General features: G+C 41.3%; 1 protein-coding gene across 2 annotated transcripts; it reads left to right on the plus strand.

Moving 5' to 3' along the window:
* Window positions 1-1,965: 1,965 nt before the first annotated feature.
* On the plus strand, window positions 1,966-19,832 carry ZNF622 (zinc finger protein 622). Of its 2 annotated transcripts, none has more exons than XM_065397976.1 (7): window positions 1,966-2,071; window positions 6,134-6,748; window positions 8,490-8,729; window positions 9,640-9,802; window positions 10,455-10,567; window positions 16,957-17,100; window positions 18,861-19,832. In XM_065397976.1, the coding sequence occupies exons 2-7, from the start codon at window positions 6,136-6,138 to the stop codon at window positions 18,986-18,988; spliced, it is 1,401 nt and encodes a 466-aa protein (XP_065254048.1). In that variant the 5' UTR covers window positions 1,966-2,071; window positions 6,134-6,135; the 3' UTR covers window positions 18,989-19,832. The 2 variants fall into 2 exon arrangements, with proteins under 2 accessions (XP_065254048.1, XP_065254047.1); XM_065397975.1 differs by lacking the exon at window positions 1,966-2,071 and adding an exon at window positions 2,214-2,445.
* Window positions 19,833-20,388: the final 556 nt, after the last annotated feature.

Consider the following 20,388-nt stretch of genomic DNA (forward strand, 5'->3'; position numbering starts at 1 on the left):
GGCCAGTGCCTGCTCTTTGCTTTCTTTCCAGAGGCTTTGAACAGTGTAATTGCCCACAGTTATAAGTTACCACATTTATTCTTATGATTAAAGCTTTACAGAGTAAACATATTAAAAAATAGAAGACCCTACACCCATGCCAGCTCCACTGTCAAGCTCTGGTAGGTGTCAGTCCTTTAAAACTCACAACTGGCTTTTTTCCGTGGTTACAAGTTCCTAACTGTCTCAGATTTTGAACACCCGTGAAAAATTCACTCTTTCCTTTATGCAGGTTGGGCCTTTGATCTTGGCCTTATGTAGCAAGTGATCAGCAGATAATGGTACACCCCGTATGGTGTTGTTTTTGCATAACTGGATGGAGGATATTCCCCAGGAACACCACTTAACACTTTGTTCCAAAAGTCCATTCTTGTCTGGCAAATAGAGTCCTAGATTTTAAGGTCAGAAGAGACCATCGTGATTATTTAGTCTGACCTCGCACATTGAAGGTCACAGAACCTCACCCATCCGCTCCTGTAACAGACCCCTAACCTCTGGCTGAGTTATTGAAATCCTCAAATCATGGTTCAAAGATTTCAAGTTACAGAGAATTCACCATTTACACTAGTTAAAATCTGCAAGTGACCCGTGCCCCAAGCTGCAGGGGAAGGTGAATCCCCCTCCCCACCCCGGGTCTCTGCCAATCTGACCTGGGGGGAAATTCCTTCCTGACCCCAAATATGGCGATCAGTTAGACCCTGAGCATGTGGGCAAGACCCACCAGGCTGATGCCTGGGAAATAATTCTTTATAGCAACTCAAAGTCCTCCCCATCTAGTGTCCCGCCCCTGGCAGTTGAGGATTTTTGCTACTGACAGTTGTTGATGGGCCACATTGTTAAGTATCTAGTCTTTTGAACCCCCAGGTCTCACATCTGTCACATCTCCCCTGCTGATAGATTACATACACTCCTGACAATAATACAAATTATATAACAATACACATTCATTTAATACAATGGACCCTAAAGATACTTAAACTTAAACCAATGAAGACTCCCCAGGATATGGCAGGAAATTCCTGTATCTATCTCACTCTCATTTGCATGCGCATTGCCTTTTACAAGACAGAGCAGTGCAGGGCTATTTAGCTAGAGCTGATAAAAAAAAGAAACTTGAATTTTGAAGAATGTTGACTCTCTCTCTCTCTCTCTCTCTCTCTCTATCGTTTGCAAAAATCGTGTCCATTCCCGCCTGCTCTATATTTACCAAATAATTCCATGGCATTTCCTCCCCGCTCACCCCCAGTAGATGTATTAAAGGTGACCAGAAAATGCTTTTTAAAAACGGGGTTGTGCCCTTTGGGCTTCTTTCAGCAACGTGATGACCTGAAATGACTGTTGTTTGGGGCTGTGTGGGGGCTCTTCTCCCCCTCCCCCCTGTGTTTCCCCCTTTTTAGACCATCAGCCTGCAACGCGAGGGGCTGTATTGCGAGGGCTCTTTCAAAATCGTCACACCCGGTCCAAAGGCGTTTCCTAGTAACGGGCTGAGCCAGCCGCCTCCAGGGCGAAAAGAAAGGGTTGTTGTAGCTGGTGGGGCAGATGGGAACTGACTTCACGAGTCCTGCCTGGACCGGGCCGCCAGCACTGAACCCGCTCCGCGCGCCCTTCCTCCCAGGGACACGAGCGGCCGCGATTCCCCCCATTGTACGAAACTGCAGGATGCGGCTCTTGCCCTGGGGTGCATCAGGCTGCGCCGCTGAGGGACCAGGCCAGTGGGGGGGCGGGGGGGGCGGGCCGGGGCACCCCGCGGCGCTTTGCTGGGCACTGGGGTGGCGCTGAGCAGCCGGCAGGGGGCCGCCAAGGGAGCAGCGGCGCGGCGGGGACGCTCCGTGGGGCCCGCCGGTCCGGCAGGGGGCGGTGGCCTCCGTCAGAGGAGCTAGAGGCACCTCCCGGCTGGCGCGCGTCACGGGGGCGGGGCGGTCTCTGCGGCTGGAGTAATTGTGGCCGTCCCACTTTGGAATCTCCGCCAGCCGAGCGTTCCAGCCTCATTGTCCCCGCGTTCCAGCCAGGCCAGGAGTCGCGCGCCCCGCAGGTAGGTGCCCGACACTCCCGGAGGGTGGGGGGGGGTTGGAATCACCCCCGGCCCTTTCCCTGCTCAGCTGCCCGCGAGCGGCCTGGGCCTGTGGGGGGCCTCGCCGGGGGAGGCCCTGCCCTTCAGTCCCGCCGCCAGGGAGCTACGCAGCTAGGACAGCTTTGCCTGTGGCTGTCCCAGGGGTGGGTGGGGCCCTCGCCTCCCCCCGCAGAGGCAGCTCTGGTGCTATGATGCGCCCAGTTGTCAAGTGCCCAGCACCCGGATTGCTGTTAGCAGCCGCACCTTAATGGCAGAAAATGAAGCTGACTCTAAACCCAGGAGTTCAGACTGGATTGCTCCATGCCCGGGCTCTGTTGGGTGTGACAGGCATGGAGGTAGGGCACCGAGGGCAAGAGTTGTTGGAGTAAATTAGCTTTGATGAGTTGATTAGCCAGACAGTCGTGAAATTAATCCTACCAACCCTGTTTTAATGCTCTTTCTGTTGTTTTATATCTCATTCCTGTCATTCTAGGCCTAGTAAGTCTTATACACTCGCTGTATATTTTATCTGTAGCTGAATTTCTTTTGACGTTAAACTCAACTCACGGTGTTTAAAAGTAACTTTGGTCTTATCTGATTTAAAACCACCAAAAAGGAAATGCAAAGTGAAGGCAGAAATTGATTTATTTGTTAAGCCATTTTTATCTAGGTTTTATAGTTCCTAACTTAGTAGAATATAAAAGATTCTATTATGTAACTTCTGTTTAGCAGCTGTCATTCTAATACTATGCTGGAATTGGAAAAGGTTCAGAAAAGGGCAACAAAAACGATTAGGGGTATGGAACAGCTTCCGTATGAAGAGAGATTAATAAGACTGGAACATCTCAGCTTGGAAAAGAAAGGACTAAGGGTGGATATGATCGAGATCTATAAAATCATGGCTGGTGTGGAAAAAGTAAATAAGGAAGTGTTATTTACTCCTTCTCACAACACAAGAACTGGGCGAGGGTCACCAAATAAAATTAATAGGTAGCAGGTTTAAAACGAACAAAAGGAAGTATTTCTTCACACAATGCACAGTCAACCTGTGGAACTCTTTGCCAGAGGATGTTGTGAAGGCCAAGACAGGGTTAAAAAAGAACTAGATAAGTTTATGGAGGACTGGTCTACCAATGGCTATTAGCCAGGATGGGCAGAGATGCACAACCATGCTCTGAAGTGTTCCTAGCCTCTGTTTGCCAGAAGCTGGGAATGGGTGATATGGGATGGATCACTTGATGATTCCCTCTGAAGCACCTGGCATTGGCCACTGTTGGTAGACAGGCTACTGGGGTAGATGGACCGTTGGTCTGACCCAGTATGGTTGTGCTTATGTTCACTAGTCTACTGATTTGGTGTCATGTTAAAGTAGCAGAAATCAGGTGCAGTAGAGGACCCACAGCAAACAAGTTAACTCTTCCAAAAAATAGATGCAACAAGTCTGTTCTTGGACTCAAAAAATTCAGCTACATTTAAATTTTGCCCCCTCAACACACACATGCAGACATGCGAGAGAGAGAGAAAATTGAGGTGGTGTTGTTTTTTTTTAAAGGTTAAAATTATGGATGAAAGTAAGTGTGTATAATAGAAGTGCTGACATAGTAGCATGTGATCCCATAGTTAGTCTCTTCTATTTTATACCTTCGAACAGAGTGAATTATTCCTTTGGTGAGTTAGCAAATACCTAAAATATCATTTTAAAAGAACCTGTCTAAATTATACAGTAGTAGGTGCTTCTTAGATGGCTTGTAGTGTTATCATTTTTTCCTTTCAAGGACAAAATACTGCTGAATGGAAACAGGTTCTCATATCAATTTACAGCAGTTAGGTCAGGGATGGGCAAACTTTTTGGCCTGAGGCCCACATCGGGGTTCCGAAACTGTATGGAAAGCTGGGTAGGGAAGGCTGTGCCTCCCCAAACAGCCTGGCCCCTGCCCCCTCCCACTTCCTGCCCTCCCCCCCGAACCTCTGACCCATCCAACCCCCCCTGCTCCTTGTCCCCTGATCGCCCCCGCCCCTAACCACCCCCCTGGGACCCCACCCCCATCCAACCCTCCCCCCCGTCCCCTGACTGCCCTGACCCCTATCCAAATCCCTGCCCCCTGACAGGCCCCCCGGGACTCCCATGCCTATCCAATCACTCCCTGTCCCCTGACTGCCCCCAGGACCCCCTGCTCCTTATCCAACCCCTACCCCCACCCCCTTATTATGCCGCTCGGAGAACCAGGACTGGCAGCCGCACCACCTGGCCGGAGCCATCTGCACTGCCATGCAGTCAAGAGCACCGGGACAGGCCAGCGGCTCTCGCAGCCGCACTGCCCGGCAGGAGCTCGCAGTCCCGCCACCCAGAGTGCTGGCAGCACGGCGAGCTGAGGCTGCGGGGGAGGGAGACCAGCAGGGCAGGGGCCGGGGGCTAGCCTCCCCGGCCGGGAGCTCAAGGGCCGGGCAGGACGGTCCCGTGGGCCGGATGTGGCCCACCTTTGGGTTAGATTGTGTATACTTGAATTAGAAAGCAGGGAGTGAAATTGATCCTGACTGAAACAAAACATAACTATTTGAGTGAACATAGACATTTCATAGTGAAGAATGAGTGACTTTTTCTCTTCTAAATTAAATTATTCTTATGTATAATAATTTACTGGTTTATTTTGTACTGCTTATAAATTACCATTTTTCATGTTTTCTCTTGTGTACATGTTTTGTACTCTGCATTTACAGATAAGAAATACAGCAAAAGCAAATGCTGGTTTCTAACAGGAAATGTCAGTTCTGTAATGTACCTGTGCTCTGATTAAAATCTTTACCTTTCAGTGCTGTACAGGCTCATTCTAGTGTTTGTAGGGGAGTTTTTTAATGTTGAAGTCTGCCTGTTGGTCCTGCTTAGGGGGATTGCAGTCTTTGTATGCTGTTCGGGATTTGATTTTTTCCCCTCCATATTACAGGCTTCTTCCCATGGGTTGAATCGTGCTTTCCTTAGATTAGTCATATATCTGTAAACAGGCATAGTGGGTTTGATCTCAATTTGTGACCGTCTCCTTGTGTCCGTTTTGTTGTTGTTTACCACCGTAGCATCTAGCTGCCCTAGCAATAGCATCTAGCAGTCCTGGACCAGGACCCCATTGTTCTGAGTGCTGTACAGACACAGAACAAAAAGACAGCCCCTGCCCTAGAGAGCTTACGATCCATTATGGTTTTCAAGTGACTCCATCAACATTACATCTACTCAATTTAAAGAAGAGTTAATGATAACTTTAGCCATTGTTGCTATGTATTTGCTGGGTACAGTAACACAATCTCCAATCAAGCAGAGGGCCTCATTATGCTGGGTGCTTTACAAACATACAATAAAATATGGTCCTTCGTTCTCTCCGCCAGTTTTGGTTGTTTTATAGTCCCATTTTCCTATTTAACTCTCCCCTGTTGCTATGTGGGAGACTCTCACATACGAAAGGGGAAAACGACTGATACTAGAGGGTAAAAAGTGTCATTATACGCAAAATGCTGAAAACCAACTGAAAGCTTTCTCTATCTCTTTCACATTGTATTATCTTAGTCATTTCTTGTGACAATAGAAGGCTTTAAAAAATCAAACAGAAGTATTTTTTTCTTTAAAATGATCATGTCCCTTTTTAAAAGACCTAAGGCTTACATCCTACTGACTAGAGACTTCAGGAGTTTGCTCTTTGGTGAAAAGTGGAGAGAGCTATAAATAAGTCTCTTTGGGGCCATCCTTTTGCTTTGTGTATGTGTACTTGGCCTAGGGGTCCTTGATGAGGGCTCCTAGGTGCTACAATAATACAAATAATGAATAGTAATACATCTTTGATAGCTGTGACTAACTTTATATCTTCGTTTCATCCCTTGCAATGTCTAACACATTATCAGCATTTCATAAACTTTACTAATGCACCTGCAACAGAATTGTATCAAATGTGCAATTGCTCAGACAGGCAAGGACCTGTCACTGGCTTGTTTTTCATGTCTCCTTCTCCCACCATATTTTGATCACTTTCTTTTGATATGCTGTCTTTCTTTGCTTCCCAGTAATGGCATCTTATACCTGCATTACTTGCCGTGTGGCTTTTAAGGATGCTGACATTCAGCGTGCCCACTACAAAACCGACTGGCATAGATATAATCTAAAACGGAAAGTTACTGACATGCCACCTGTCACTGCCGAGAATTTCCAAGAAAGAGTCCTAGCTCAGAGAGCGGTGACAGAGGAACAGAACAAAGTCACTGCCACCTACTGCACAGTTTGCAGCAAGAGGTTCTCCACTTTCAATGCCTATGAAAATCATTTGAAGTCCAAGAAGCACCTAGAACTTGAAAAAAAAGCTGTCCAGGCTGTCAGCAAGGAGGTAGAAACCTTAAATGAGAAGAACCTGGAAAAGGGGCTGGCCCAGGAGAGTCTAAACAAAGATGAAATGAATACAGCTATTCAGCAAGCCATCAGGGCCCAGCCATCCTTGTCTCCAAAGAAGATACCATTGCTCCCAGCTGATACAAGCAGCTCTCCACCTTCAGCTGGAGGTAATTTGTCACAGAGCAGAGAGCAATTGGAAAAACCTCCAAGGCTACAGTGGTTTGAACAGCAGGCAAGGAAGCTGGCAAAACAGGATGCAGAGGATGAGGAGGAAGATGAGGATATGGAAGAAGGTAAGAAAACCAGCAAGGTGGTAAAATGGTGGCTCTGGGTAAGCAAACTTAGTGGTTGGTTTTGGGTAGAAGCCCCATCTTGTTGGGTTTGTTTTATTTTGGTGGTTGTTTTGTTGTCCTGCCTGGAGAAATTTTATTAAAAAAAAAAAATAGCTTAGTAATTCCATGGGGTGAGGCTTTTTTCTAATGAAAGTTCACATAGAAGAGGTTCCCACCAAAAAATATTTGCCATAAAGAGGGAAGAAAGATTCAAGTCTAGCAAGGTTTAGTGGCCAGTGGTTTAGTGGCCATAACTTTTTTTTCTTTTTCTTTTTAAAGATGAACTGAAAAGTTTTCTAGTTACTAAGAATAGAGGTCATGTGTTTTCTCTCATAACTACTGCTTCTATTATGTCCATCAAAAGCAGTGAAGGGACCTGCACTCCTTAGCCTGATGCTCCACTCTGTTACAGCAGATTTATGCTGAAGTAATTCCATTGATGTCAGTGGGGATCAGTTCGCCATGTGTTAGATGTTAGACACGTCATCAACTGTTGTACAATAAACCCGTTTCTATACTCTGTTTTGGAAGATATATAAAGAAGAAACCAACATGAAACTATTTTGCATTAAGATATATTTAAGTTGTAACACTGTCTCAGGAGGTTTCTGAGCATTCATTTTACCTTTAACTTTTTGATCAGGACTTTTTTTTCTACGGGTGCTGTTTGTTCAGAGAGTACTGTGAAAGGATTAGAGAGAGTAAGAAAGGAGTAGTCTCTCTCATTATCCTGGGACCAACGCAGCTACAGCAATACTGCAAACAAAGGTCAAAGGATTGTCAGTTTGAGGCCTTTAAAGCTAGAAACCAATATCCAATAGTAACATTATCAGGTCACTGGTTTGAATCCCATCTAGGTTGGTAATTAATAGTTACCATCTGAGAATTCTTTAGCGGCCTATGTGAAATGAGTTTACTGTCTTCTAGTTCCTAATGGACATCACAAACAGTCTTCTCAGTTGGCACTTTTTGGCATTTACAGAAGATTGAAGTGTCACGGGAAATTATCTTGATGCCCCTTCCCCCCGATACATACTCTCTTACCCTCCCCAGTGAAATTTGAAGTATATTGTCAGAGCAATGTGTGGGATCTTGCATGAGTATCAGAGGAGAAAAAACCATGACTGGAAGCAGTACAAGTGACATGAAAGCAATTGCATAGCTCCAGTTACTTTAAGAACGCTGCTTATAGATAACTTAAAATGTTTCTTTTGTCGTAAAGATGTATATATGAAAAGAGTATTTTTGATTTTATAACTTTCTGCTCAGGCTGCTAAGTCACTACAGGAAATCAAAATCCTCATGTTTATGACAGAATTGGGTGGCTTTTTACCAGTTATGCTTTGTTTTAATGTTACATGGTACAATAGTAATGTTGCTCCTAAACAGTAATAGGATTTTCATACTAGAGAAGATTGTAACTAAATTCTTAGATCTGGTTGGTGACCCTTTCATGAGCAGTTTTGACTTTTGCCTTAAGCTTCCATCATTTCTTTGTAAGTTAGTTTTATTGACAGTGGTATGAGCTCACCACTTGATTGATTTAAATGTCTGTGTAGTAATTAGAACACAGCATTTTATATCGGTTTATAATTATTATTGGTGTTGTAAACATATTCTGTACTAGAGCATACAGATTATGCTTATTTGCTTGAAAAAACGATGATGTAAATAAACCTAATGTTTTAACTTGCACTGAAAGGCTGGGAGGATGCAGATTCTGATGAAGTTGGAGAGTCTGAAGATGAGCAGATGGAAGGTGCAGTGGGTGAAGATGAGAAACAGATTGCCGCTGGTGCAGTACCACTCACAGACTGCTTGTTTTGTCCTCACCATTCAAGCTCTCTCATGAAAAATGTGGCCCACATGACAAAAGCCCACAGTTTCTTTATTCCAGATATAGAATACCTTGTGGATCTCAGGGGACTGATTGAGTACTTGGGTAAGCGTGACTCTTCTTCACCCCTCCGCCCCCCAACAAAGTTAAATACCCTGTTTTGTTGCAATAAAAGTCTCTAAGATTTGAGCTATGACTTCAGTGTCATGTGGTATTCATGACTTTCATTCAGTCAAATGTATGACTTAATTCCAGTAGATCTAGGAATAACCATATTCTATCAGGCCTCAGGTCTATTTAGTTCAATGTTCTGTCTCTGACAGTGACCAGTACCAGATGCTTCAGGGGAAAGTATAAGAACCCTGCACTGGACAGCTTTTGGATAGTCTGCCCCCATATTAGGTCTTAACCTGATCTCTAATAGTATTGGTTTAAACAGTATGAGGTTTATGCAAAAAACCTCAAGTTCTAAAATATTTAAATGGGGTGTGCCTATTACATGGACTCGTAGCTCTCCTAGTGAATGATGATGCAAATATTTGCCAAACTACTATTACAGTTATAAGAAAGCAGCTCCACCACAAATGGAATGTTTGCTATATTCAAACTAGATTCATATTAAATTTATCTATCCTCACTAAAGCTCTTCTCACAGGAACTGGCTCCTTGGAATGAGCAAAAAAATGCACAAAATAAAACCTTTTTTTTATAGCATCTCAGAGTTTTTGCCCCGGGTGTGTGATGCCCTCTGTTCTGTCATTTGAATTATTCTTTAAACACATAGACTTCTTCTATGAGGAGGCAGAGTGGTTAAAGTCCAGGGGGACCAGGGCCCTAATTCAGTTTCTGGCAGTGACTCTCTAATCTGGAGAAAGTCACTTACCCTGGCTGTGACTCAGGTCTCCCATCTGCAAGTGGAGGTAACCACTTCAGGGATGCCAAAATTGATCATTGAATTGAATGTAAACTCAAAATTATACTTTTCTTTCTTTTTTTTCTCCTTCCCCCTGCCCAGGAGAAAAAGTTGGTGTTGGGAAAATCTGCCTGTGGTGCAATGAGAAAGGGAAATCCTTCTACTCAACAGAAGCAGTGCAGGGTCATATGAATGATAAAAGCCACTGCAAGCTCTTCACAGATGGGGATGCTGCCTTGGAATTTGCAGACTTCTATGATTTTAGGTGGGGAAATTTTTTTCTTCCTTGCCACAAAATTGAAAGCCGAGAGAAGTGTTAAAACTTGAAACCCACTTTTCCATTGTTGACCTTCTAGAAACTAGATCTATTTTTTAATGTTTACACTTAAGGTCCTAGCAGTTCTTGAAAAATCAATTCATCAGTCAGAAGCTGTCTTGAGGACAAAGCTACTGTGCACTTCAGAAAAAAATAACCCCTTAAGCATTCACTTTAATACTAATAATATATTAAACAACCCTTCCAAGTATGCAAGTGCATAATGGTATGTGCTGTTGTTGGGTGTGTGGTTTTATTTATTTATTTATTTAATTTATTTAAAATGAAATGTTAGACCTGTTAGGATGCTGTTGTCCATCCATACCGGTGTGGGCAATAATTTTCACAGGGGGGCCACACCACCAATTTTGCTAAGTCATCACGGGCTGCACATTTCTACTATATTAATGGAGGGAGTACGGGGTCTGGGAGGGAGTTTGGGTGCAGGAGGGAGCTCCGGGCGGGTGCAGGAGAGGGTGAGGGGTCTGGGCCCTGGGAAGGAGTTTGGTGCTGGGGTAGGGGATTGGGATGCAGGACAGGGTGCGGGGTCTGGGAAGGAGTTTGGGTGTGAAATTTAGCAACTGCTGCTGTTGTTCCACAGGAGCAGTTACCCTGATCAAGGGGAAGGGGAGGATGTGGTGATGTCTGGAGAGCTCCCAGCAGGGAAGAATTTAGAATATGATGACGAAAGTATGGAATTGATCCTCCCTTCAGGTACGTATAATAAATACTGTATCAAAAGTACCTATCTTCTTGGCTTTGCTGTCGTTTAAATTATGCCAACAAAGACAGAGATTGTCGTGAAATTCCCATTTGTGTCATGAAGCAGACAGTTTGCCATCCACTTGTCCTTCATCTGCTTTGATCTCAAATTCTGTTGTTCCAGTTTTCAAATTGAAGACCTGTTTCCATTTAAAAATATTCTTATTCAGTTAGCTCAAATTGAAATTTATAAGATTTCTTAGTCTTGTCATCCTCCGTAGTGTGTGTGTGTGTGGGCATCACTTCCTCTTATTTACCCTTGACTTACTTCATGCATGCAAGGATGTAATATGTACTTCATTGCAATACATCTTATGGAGAGTAAGTTCTTCCAGTGTAGTTCTGTGCAGTGTAACCTGGTCATAGGTAACTAATTTTGACCACCTCTTACTCAGATATTAATTTCCTTAAGCAAACACATATTGTTCTTTGTGTATTAATTTCTACACGAAGTCTGATGCTTTGATGTATAGTTCCACACGCTGAGATCCCTTGCATATGCTTAATATTAACACATCCTCATGATCCTGTAAAGTGCCGTCAAATGCACCGTGAAAATGGGAAAAGAGATCTTTCCTCCAATTTTAGTCTTGTGTGTATTACTTGAAAAGGTAGTAGGTTTTAAAGAAAATGCAGATAGTGAATAAATTGATGTGTCTCTTTAAAGGTGATCTGCGGTGGAGGAACCCTTGCTTTTGTACTGTTTTTTGGTTCTTTATGATTTATTACAACTTATGGTGGATAAAGATGGCATGGAAAGCAGTTGTGGTGCAGTAAGGGGGACTTTGTTTTTAAAAACTTCAAAAATATCAGGAATATTGCATTTTGTGTTCTATTTTTGCTGAAGGACTCCTTGAAGGACCAGTGAACCAAAGTAGGAGCTTTCTCAGCCTTCCTATGGAAGGGTTGAATGTTAAATCTTTGACAAAAAGAGACCTGTCCTATTAAGCAACTGAGCTGAAGGGCCCCATCTTAAAAATAACACATACTATTGTCATCAGGAGCAACTAAGCCTAAAATGGGTAGAACTGAAAGATTAGAGGAGAAGCTTTCTCTTCTGGTTTTTTTTTTTTTAACTGCAGTCTGGGGGAGACTTTCAGTGGGAGATGAGTGCCAAACTCCCTTTTATTCCTCTGAAAATCTTCCTCCTTCTAGTTTCATAGTTTCTCTCACATAGTCAGTTTCACTTTTTATATGCTGCAGGTCTATAAAGACTTTTGTGACAATCCCATTCTTTCAGTGTAATGTCAAACATATGCCAGACCAGACCTGACATTTATAGTTTAAAAAACAAATCAAAACACTTCTTGATCTGCCTTTTTTTTTTTTTTTTTTTTTTTTATTGTGAAGAAGCAAAAAAAAAAAAAAAGTACAAATGTTTTGGTTTTTAGTTCTGGTCCCCTTTAGTTTTGTGGGTGAAAAACATTAGAAAATACTGGCATATAAATAGAAAAACTGATGATTTTTCTCACTAAATTGTAGCTGGTCTAGTGATACACAAGGTATCTTTTCATCTCTAAATTTATCAATGATTGGAAACCAGTAGGGGGCACTGTGGTGCTTTAAATCTTTTATTTTTTTTATTCTGTGTGTAATCAGACAGCTTTTCTCTGCAAAGGTTCTGTAGGTGTTTATTGCATGTTACTGTGATAAGTGTTTTAATCCATCACCATTTCAGTGCATGGAAAGGCTAATACAGCAGCACTCAAAAGTTCATTTTTCCAGCCATCTATGTTCCTGTCTGTTGTGCAATACTTGTATTTCTAGAGTAGATTTGGTTGGTGTAAAATGAGGTCATCTAGCTTATTTGCTAAACTGCCACTTGAATATTAAAGACTGGACACTTTTTAAACAAATCTAATTATCAGACTTGTAGACACCTAGCTTGTAATTCATTTGCAAGATATGTGAGTGGAACAATGGAGTATGTGAAAGTTCACTTAGGGAGGCTGCAATGGTAAAAATACACTTCCAGGCAAGGTAGAATTAAATTTTTGATTTTAATCTTATTATGCATTTGCGCACTTCAGTTATTTTTCTAAGGAAAGGTTGATTCTTAGTCGTTGATAACTATTAAAACATGTTTTAATTAAAACATGCTAAATTTTGTACTTTTGTTCTAACCAGGAGGATACACGGTATCAGTACACTTATTAAAACAAGTATATTGCTTAATACACATTGATTCGACTGCTTAATTTTTATGTTTGAAAATGGTGAATGATTCATTTCTTTCTTACTAGATTGATTTTTTTATTATTATTTTTTTTTTTAAACTTGGTATTTGTGCCAATTTGGATGCAAGTTGGAATTCAATTAAAATGCACCAAACCTGGAAAACCAGCATTTTTAAAATGACCGTAAACACATTTCCCCAGTACATTTATCAAAACATGTTTTGCATTTAAAACTTTCTCATTTATTAAAGAAAGGAAGTATTCTCAATAGTTAGTGAATTGAAATGATTGTTTTTGGTCACCATGGCTTACAAGATTTTAGGACTATTAGCTAAGCCTATCATCTTTTTATTTATAGAATGGAGGAGGAAAACAAGCTTTCCTGCTTTTTCACCTCCCAGTTGGTTTCTCAGCTTTGAATAAATTAGTTATTGAACTGAACTAGTCGAATAAACTGAAATGAAATGAAGAAAATATTCTCTCTGCACCTGTAGAAGAGGCAACTGCTCTCAGGAGCTGGTTTTGGCCTTTAATAGGGGCTGTCAAGCGATTAAAAAAATTAATTGCGATTAATCATGTGATCAATAATACAAAAATATTTAAATAAATGGTATTCTACGTTTTCTACATTTTCAAATTCAACACAGAATACAAAGTGTACAGTGCTCAGTTTATTTTTGATTACAAATATTTGCACTGTATAAAACAAAAGAAATAGTATTTTTCATTTTCACCATTGCAACTATTGTAGTGCAATCTCTTTATCATGAGAGTTGAATTTACAAATGTAGAATTTTATGTTTTAAAAAAAACCTGTAAAACTTTAGAGCCTACAAGTCCACTCAGTCCTACTTCTTGTTCAGCCAATCACTCAAACAAACAAGTTTGTTTACATTTGCAGGAGATAATGCTGCCCGCTTCTTGTTTACAATGTCACCTGAAAGTGGGAACAGGCGTTCTCATGGCACTGTTGTAGCCAGCGTCACAAAATATTTACATGCCAAATGCCCCAAAGGTTCATATGTCCCTTCATGCTTCAACCACAATTCAAGAGGACATGCATCCATGCTGATGATGGGTTCTGCTCGATAACAATCCAAAGCAGAGCAGACCGACGCATGTTCATTTTCATCATCTGAGTCAGATGCCACCAAGCAGAAGGTTGATTTTCTTTTTTGGTGGTTCGGGTTCTGTAGTTTCCGCATTGGAGTGTTGCTCTTTTAAGACTTCCGAAAGCATGCTCCACGCCTCGTCCCTCTCAGATTTTGGAAGGCACTTCAGGATTCTTAAACTTTGGGTCGAGTGCTGAAGCTATTTTTAGAAATCTCACATTGGCACCTTCTTTGTATTTTGTCAAATCTGCTGTGAAATCTGCTGCTTAAAACGAACATGTGCTGGGTTATCATCCGAGATGGCTATAACATGAAATATATGCAGAATGCGGGTAAAACAGAGCAGGGGACATACAATTCTCCCCCAAAGAGTTCAATCACAAATGTAATTAACACATTATTTTTTTTAACAAGCATCATCCGCATAGAAGCATGTCCTCTGGAATGGTGGCCGACGCATGAAGGTGCATAAGAATGTTTAGCATATCTGGCATGTAAATACCTTGCAATGCCAGCTGCAAAAGTGCCATGCGAATGCCTGTTTACATTTACGGGACATAATGCTTCCTCATTATTTATGTCACCTGAAAGTGATAACAAACTTGTTTGTCTTAGTGATTGGCTGAACAAGAAGTAGGACTAAGTGGACTTGTAGGCTCTAAAGTTTTACACTGTTTTGTTTTTGAATGCAGTCATGTAGCAAAAAATCTGCATTTGTAAGTTGCATTTTCATGATAAAGAGATTGCACTACAGTACTTGTATGAGGTGAATTGAAAAATACTGTTTCTTTTGTTTTATCATTTTTAGAGCGCAAATGTTAGCAATAAAAATGTGAGCACTGTACACTTTATATTTCGTGATGTAATTGAAATCAATATATTTGAAAATGTTAAAAAAAATCCAAAAATATTTAATAGAATACCAAGTGAAATTTATCTCTTAACAGTGCGATTAAAACTGTGATTAATTTTTTTGAGTTAATCGCGTGAGTTAACAGCAATTAATCAACAGCCCTAGTCTTTAACAAACTCGGTAGTTCCAGGTGCTTAGCCAGTGACTGCCACCAGTTCAGTGGTTTGACTTTCTTTAAAACTTCAGCAGCAAACTTGTACTGCTTGAATATTGTTTTTCATTTAAATTACACCTCTACCCCGATATAACGCTGTCCTCAGGAGCCAAAAAATCTTACCGCGTTATAGGTGAAACTGCGTTATATCGAACTTGCTTTGATCCTCCGGAGTGCGCAGCCCCACCCCCCTGGAGCACTGTTTTACAGCGTTATATTCGAATTCATGTTATATTGGGTCGCGTTATATTGGGGTAGAGGTGTATTTTGATAGACTAATCATTTCAAATTTAATTTTAAATATTTTTTTTAAAATAAACCTATGGTTTTAATTAAATTAAATTTAAATTAAAAAAACAATTTTTTTTCATCATCAGTTTTTGTCCATTCTGCTTTCACCTCTTTTTAGAAGATTACTGGACAGAAAATAGTTAAATGAGATTTGTAGACTCATATGGGCTAAGACTACATCTAACAGTGTACTGTTGAACTAGAAAACCTAAACCACATCACTATCCAGTCTAGGGTTTTCCTTCCCTGTAGCTGTAACTAACGTGATGACCTACCTGATCAGTGTTTCAGTGCTAGTAATCACAAAGTAAAGTCAGTGTTCACCTCCTTGGTGTCATTAGTCTGCCATGTCAATAAGCACAAGTCTTTCACTTCAGGAAAATATAAAAGCTGTCATCAAAATTAGAGAATTGTTAGCAACTAGGGGTTGACCGTCACTGTTGACGAACAGGAAAACAAGCATTTGTTCTCTTGTCATAAGTGCTCATCTTTGTGGAATTAAGCATTTTGGCTGCAGAGTCTGTCCCTTCATTATCCTTTTTTCTTTATTATCCAGTGAGTGAGGGAATGTTAGCCATTCCAGTTTGGTTTGTTTATGCAGGGGTTCCACAGGGGATCACAAAGTAGTAACTGAAGATCTCGAGGGAATTCAGAGTTTTGGATTCCAATCCTGCAAACTGTTGTGTCGTTGGAGCCTCAGGTCTCCACAGAGCACTTCTGCAGGCTGCTGTGTTATTGGGGCTGTATTTGCCATGAAATTACCTTTCCTGTTTTCACTACTTAGTATAACCCGCCAACTTGTCAGTTCTTTTAAAAAAAGAAAAAAATGGGTGGGAAGGGAAATAAGATTTATTTCAGTGATAGACAGAGGCTTTATTCATCAAATGTCATGAAACAAGAAGGGACTGTTATAACTAACAAAACTTACCCTACCAATCTTCATGTTCTGGTTTGGCAGAAACTGTAATTAGAAAATCTCTTCCGTACTCCTGAATTGTGTAATGATGTCAACGTGCTGCCTGATTATTTGACCAGTTATAAAACCTGGTGCCATGTAAATGTAAATCCTCTGTGCTTATCATGCTATATAAATCTTGATGTTGGGCCCATTTTTTTCTGACTCGGCACAGCTCAGATTGATCATCTATTGTTTCGCAAGGAGTAGTGAAGTTTAGTGAATTTGTATTGTTTTGTCATTAGGACAGTGACTCCTACTGACCCTTAAATCAAGATGGGATGGCTTTCTAAATGAGATGCTCTAGTTCAACCAGAAGTTATTGGGCTTGATGCAGGAATTACTAGGTGAAATTCTTTGGCCTGCATTCTTTAGACTAGCTGATTATAAAGGTTCCTTCTAGCATTAAAAATCTGGCCCAAATCCTTGCAACAAAACTAACAGTCAGTCATTCTCTCCATTTCCTGCCTTTAATTAAATCTTCTTGGAGGCTTTTATAATTCCTAGTCATCCTTTAGTTGAGCTGCTGGTCTTTTTCTGCCTTTCCTCTCTTCAACATGTGGTGTACTATAGAAGCGGCTACATTAGTCACACTCTATCATAGCCCTAAAACATCAGACCCTTTTAAAAGGCACTCCTCAATGTGATTACTTTCCAGAGGCACTTGGACGATTACTTTGCTTCAAAAGCTACTTTGTTGTGCTTGACTTAAACTGTAAAATATTCTCTTGTGTAACAGGTGCCAGGGTTGGTCACCGTTCTTTGATGAGGTACTACAAGCAGCGGTTTGGTTTGTCAAGAGCAGTGGCTGTTGCTAAAAATAAGAAGGCAGTGGGCAGGGTGTTGCAACAGTACAAAGCTCTGGGCTGGACAAGCAGTACAGGTAGGTGACAAACTTAAGTTCTTTAAACTCTCTTTTGAGCCTGTATTCTTGGAGGGGGATGGGTGTCAGAGCCTGGTTTCCAGCCCAGCTCAACCATCTACTCTGCTATTTTTAGTGCTGCACATGAGCCTGAGTCTGTCATCCCAGGCTCTGAGACTTGCTGCCGCTCCCTGTGTAGACACACCTTTAGAGCAGTCTCCTTATACTAGCATTTACATGATTGAATTCTGTCCATATAGCTACTGCTAGGTGCTGTCAGATTTGGTGCTTCACTTCCTAGCAAAGAGCAATATCACTTTTGCAAGGAGAAACTAAACTTCTGGTAGGTGAAGAGGGAGAAGAGCATCACTGCTCTGTGGTAAAAGCTTGGACCTTGTCTCCTGCACAGTATCTGACTTTTGGGTGTCCTCTTCATTTCTGGCACATAAGCACAATACAGTGTAGAAATTTGCCATTCCAGCCCTGCTTTTTGAGAAGGCAACCCCTGCATATACACAAATTAATTGTAGTCACACTGCTTCTTATAGCAAAAGTGCATTTGTGTACAAGCCTGAAACTTTCCAGTCATAGTTGGGTGATGTGAAGCTATGAGGGATGAATCTAGGCTAATGTACAAAATAAATAAAGGTGAGGCTGGCTTTTCAGAACTAGAAGTTGCATAGCCTGTTCCTGCCTGCTAAATTCAAATCCTGTTTTTAGTTTTGTGCTATTGTACTTCTCTTCGCTCCTGCACTACCGCAGCTATATGTATTGCACTGTAACTGTGTACTTCAAATATTTTGTCTGAACAGTGCTATGCCCAAGCCTCCTGTTAGTGTAAAGTATTGCAGAATACTTTAGAGGATTAATCTAGAATTGAATTCTAAACATTATTTTGATACTCAGATAGGAACATAAATGTTGTATTGACTACAAAGTAAGGCTGTTACCCTGAATGTGTCAAGTTCTAAGGTTAATAGTTTGTCTTTGCCAGAGGTGGCTGACAGTAATTAAAATTACCTGTCCCCATTTGTGTGTCACTCCTTCCTTCAGCTGTCAATGCTAGCATCTTCTGTTCTTGCCATTTAATATGGTAATACATGACCCCAGCATAAACTGTTCTTTGACAGTCCCAGTCAAAACCATTCAGGTTTTGGATACTTGCAGTGAATGATCTCCAGATGAAGAATTATTTGCAGAAGTTATTTGGCAAATAACTTTCTTTTTAAAAATTAAAAAAAAAAAAAAAAATAAGATTTGTTTGAACACACACACACACTCTCTCTCTCCCTCCCTCCAAATTATTCAATTAATTTAGGTCTGTTTCAGATCTGTAGCCATTCAGAAACACTCTTCCCCCCCCCCCCCACTTCCCCCAATAATTACTTAGACCTTGATCCTCGCATGAGCTCAGAGCAAGCAAACCCTTGTCCACATGTAGAGCTCATTGCAGGATTAAGCCACTTAGGTTTTCCTGGGGAAGTTACAGATGATTAAGGGAAGGTGTGAATTTAAAGTGATGGGTATACAGGTTATAAGCCCCTGTTGGACACTCTTATTCCAGCATGAGGCCTCTTTTCAGCTTAGTTTACATTGCTTGGGAAGAAGGTAAAGCTAAAATGAAAAAAGCCACTCTTACTGCAGAATAAGTGTCTACCCAGAAGTTTAGACCAGGGTAACTATATTGCTACAACTAGACTGGTGTAAGTGGAGGCAAGGCCTTATACTTTAAATCAGGCTTGTAAGCTACTAACTTTTCACCCTTTTCTCCTTTACAAAAGGAGCAGCCCTAGCACGTGAACGTGACATGCAGTATCTACAGAGGATGAAGTCTAAGTGGATGCTGAAGACGGGAATGAGTAACAATGCTACAAAGCAGATGCATTTCCGGATGCAAGTCAGATTCTGAGCTGCCACAACTGCTCTACAGAGCTTGTTCCAGGAGAGGAGAATTAATAGCTAGTATCTTTTTTGGGGGGTGGGGTGGGGAGGGAATGTCATTAAAATGGACCCTGGTACCTAGCCAGGGACTGTCTGGATGCTACTATTCCCCCCTCCGCCTGAGTCTTGTTAAGAGATCTTGTATTCTAATAACTGTTGCCCTATCAAATTTAAGTGTCCAAATAAAGTATGTGGTATAGGTTAGTCACTGGTGTAGATCATGTGCATTCTACTAATGTCCATCTTTATGCAGTAGGTTTTGGTTGAACAGCTGACTTGATGTTGTAATTGAATTACAGAAAACGGGGGGGTGGCTAAGAGAAGATTATAGGTCTGTGCTTCAGCCCTTCTGGATTAGGGTAGATGATTTTCTTTTGTATGAAGTAGGAGAGAGCACTTTACCAAAGTTATACACTTCCTTTATATCAAACAAACAATCTTGTAAGAGGCACTTTAGACATGAGTGTTAAAATCCTTCAGTGGGTGAATTAAGGAGAGCTTTTCAAAATGAGCACATTGCCAGCACATGACGAGTGACGGGCATCTATTCAGTTGTGTTCAGTTTATGTAGAACTTTCCATGCTAGTTGTTTGAAGTAACACTTGACCTAAAAGGAAATGGTTATTTTTTGTTCTGAAACCATAGTTTCAGTTAATAGTTTCTATCCTGTCAAACTTGGTGTGCCATGCTCTGCACATTTTCTAGGAGACAGTTGGATTTACTAAAAATATCACAAGGTGTCTGTTTGTTTGGATTTAACTTCAATGTAATGTTTTGAATAGTTTATTAAAATTAAAGCATACGTTTAAGGTATTTTTACCAGCACCACTCCCATTATGAATTGTTAAATTTACTCATTACTGATGAGAGTTGAAAAGTTAAGGTAGTGGTCACCATTGCACTTTTGGGTAGAGAGGCATTTTTACATTCTTTATATAACACACCAACTACACAATCTTCTCTAGAAAAGCAGCCTGCTAAACTAGGGTCTGTCTGACACAGCTGTCTAAGAAACCCTCTGTTGCATAATTTAGGGTCTGACTTGCATCAGTCAGAAATCAAATATGCTGTTACCGTTGTCATCTCCCAGTTGCAGTGGAGTATGAAAAGTGCAGAAATATGAACGTCACATGGTGCACACCACTGCTACGTGACTGACTATGGGATGTGGCTAAGAACCAGTCTTTTCTCCCACGATTATCCCAGCTACTACTACATTACTTTGACAAATTGAATGCAAGTTTTAACACTGTTCCATGAGATTATGTCTGTAACAAAGATTTGGTCTCCCGTTCAGCTCTAGCTGTACATACACAGTAGTCCCAAGAAACATGAAAGATGGTTCAGTTAGGTTTATGAAAAATCTGA

The sequence above is a fragment of the Emys orbicularis genome, chromosome 2 (genome assembly GCF_028017835.1).
Source record: "Emys orbicularis isolate rEmyOrb1 chromosome 2, rEmyOrb1.hap1, whole genome shotgun sequence".
Lineage (NCBI taxonomy): Eukaryota > Metazoa > Chordata > Testudines > Emydidae > Emys > Emys orbicularis.

Bases quoted from the DNA above. Each gene is read 5' to 3' on its own strand.
- ZNF622 (XM_065397975.1), top strand. From the start codon at position 2,358: ATGGCAGAAAATGAAGCTGACTCTAAACCCAGGAGTTCAGACTGGATT. The intron at 9,803-10,454 runs GTGGGGAAATTT...GTTGTTCCACAG, and splicing joins GCAGACTTCTATGATTTTAG to GAGCAGTTACCCTGATCAAG. The intron at 17,101-18,860 runs GTAGGTGACAAA...CCTTTACAAAAG, and splicing joins GGGCTGGACAAGCAGTACAG to GAGCAGCCCTAGCACGTGAA.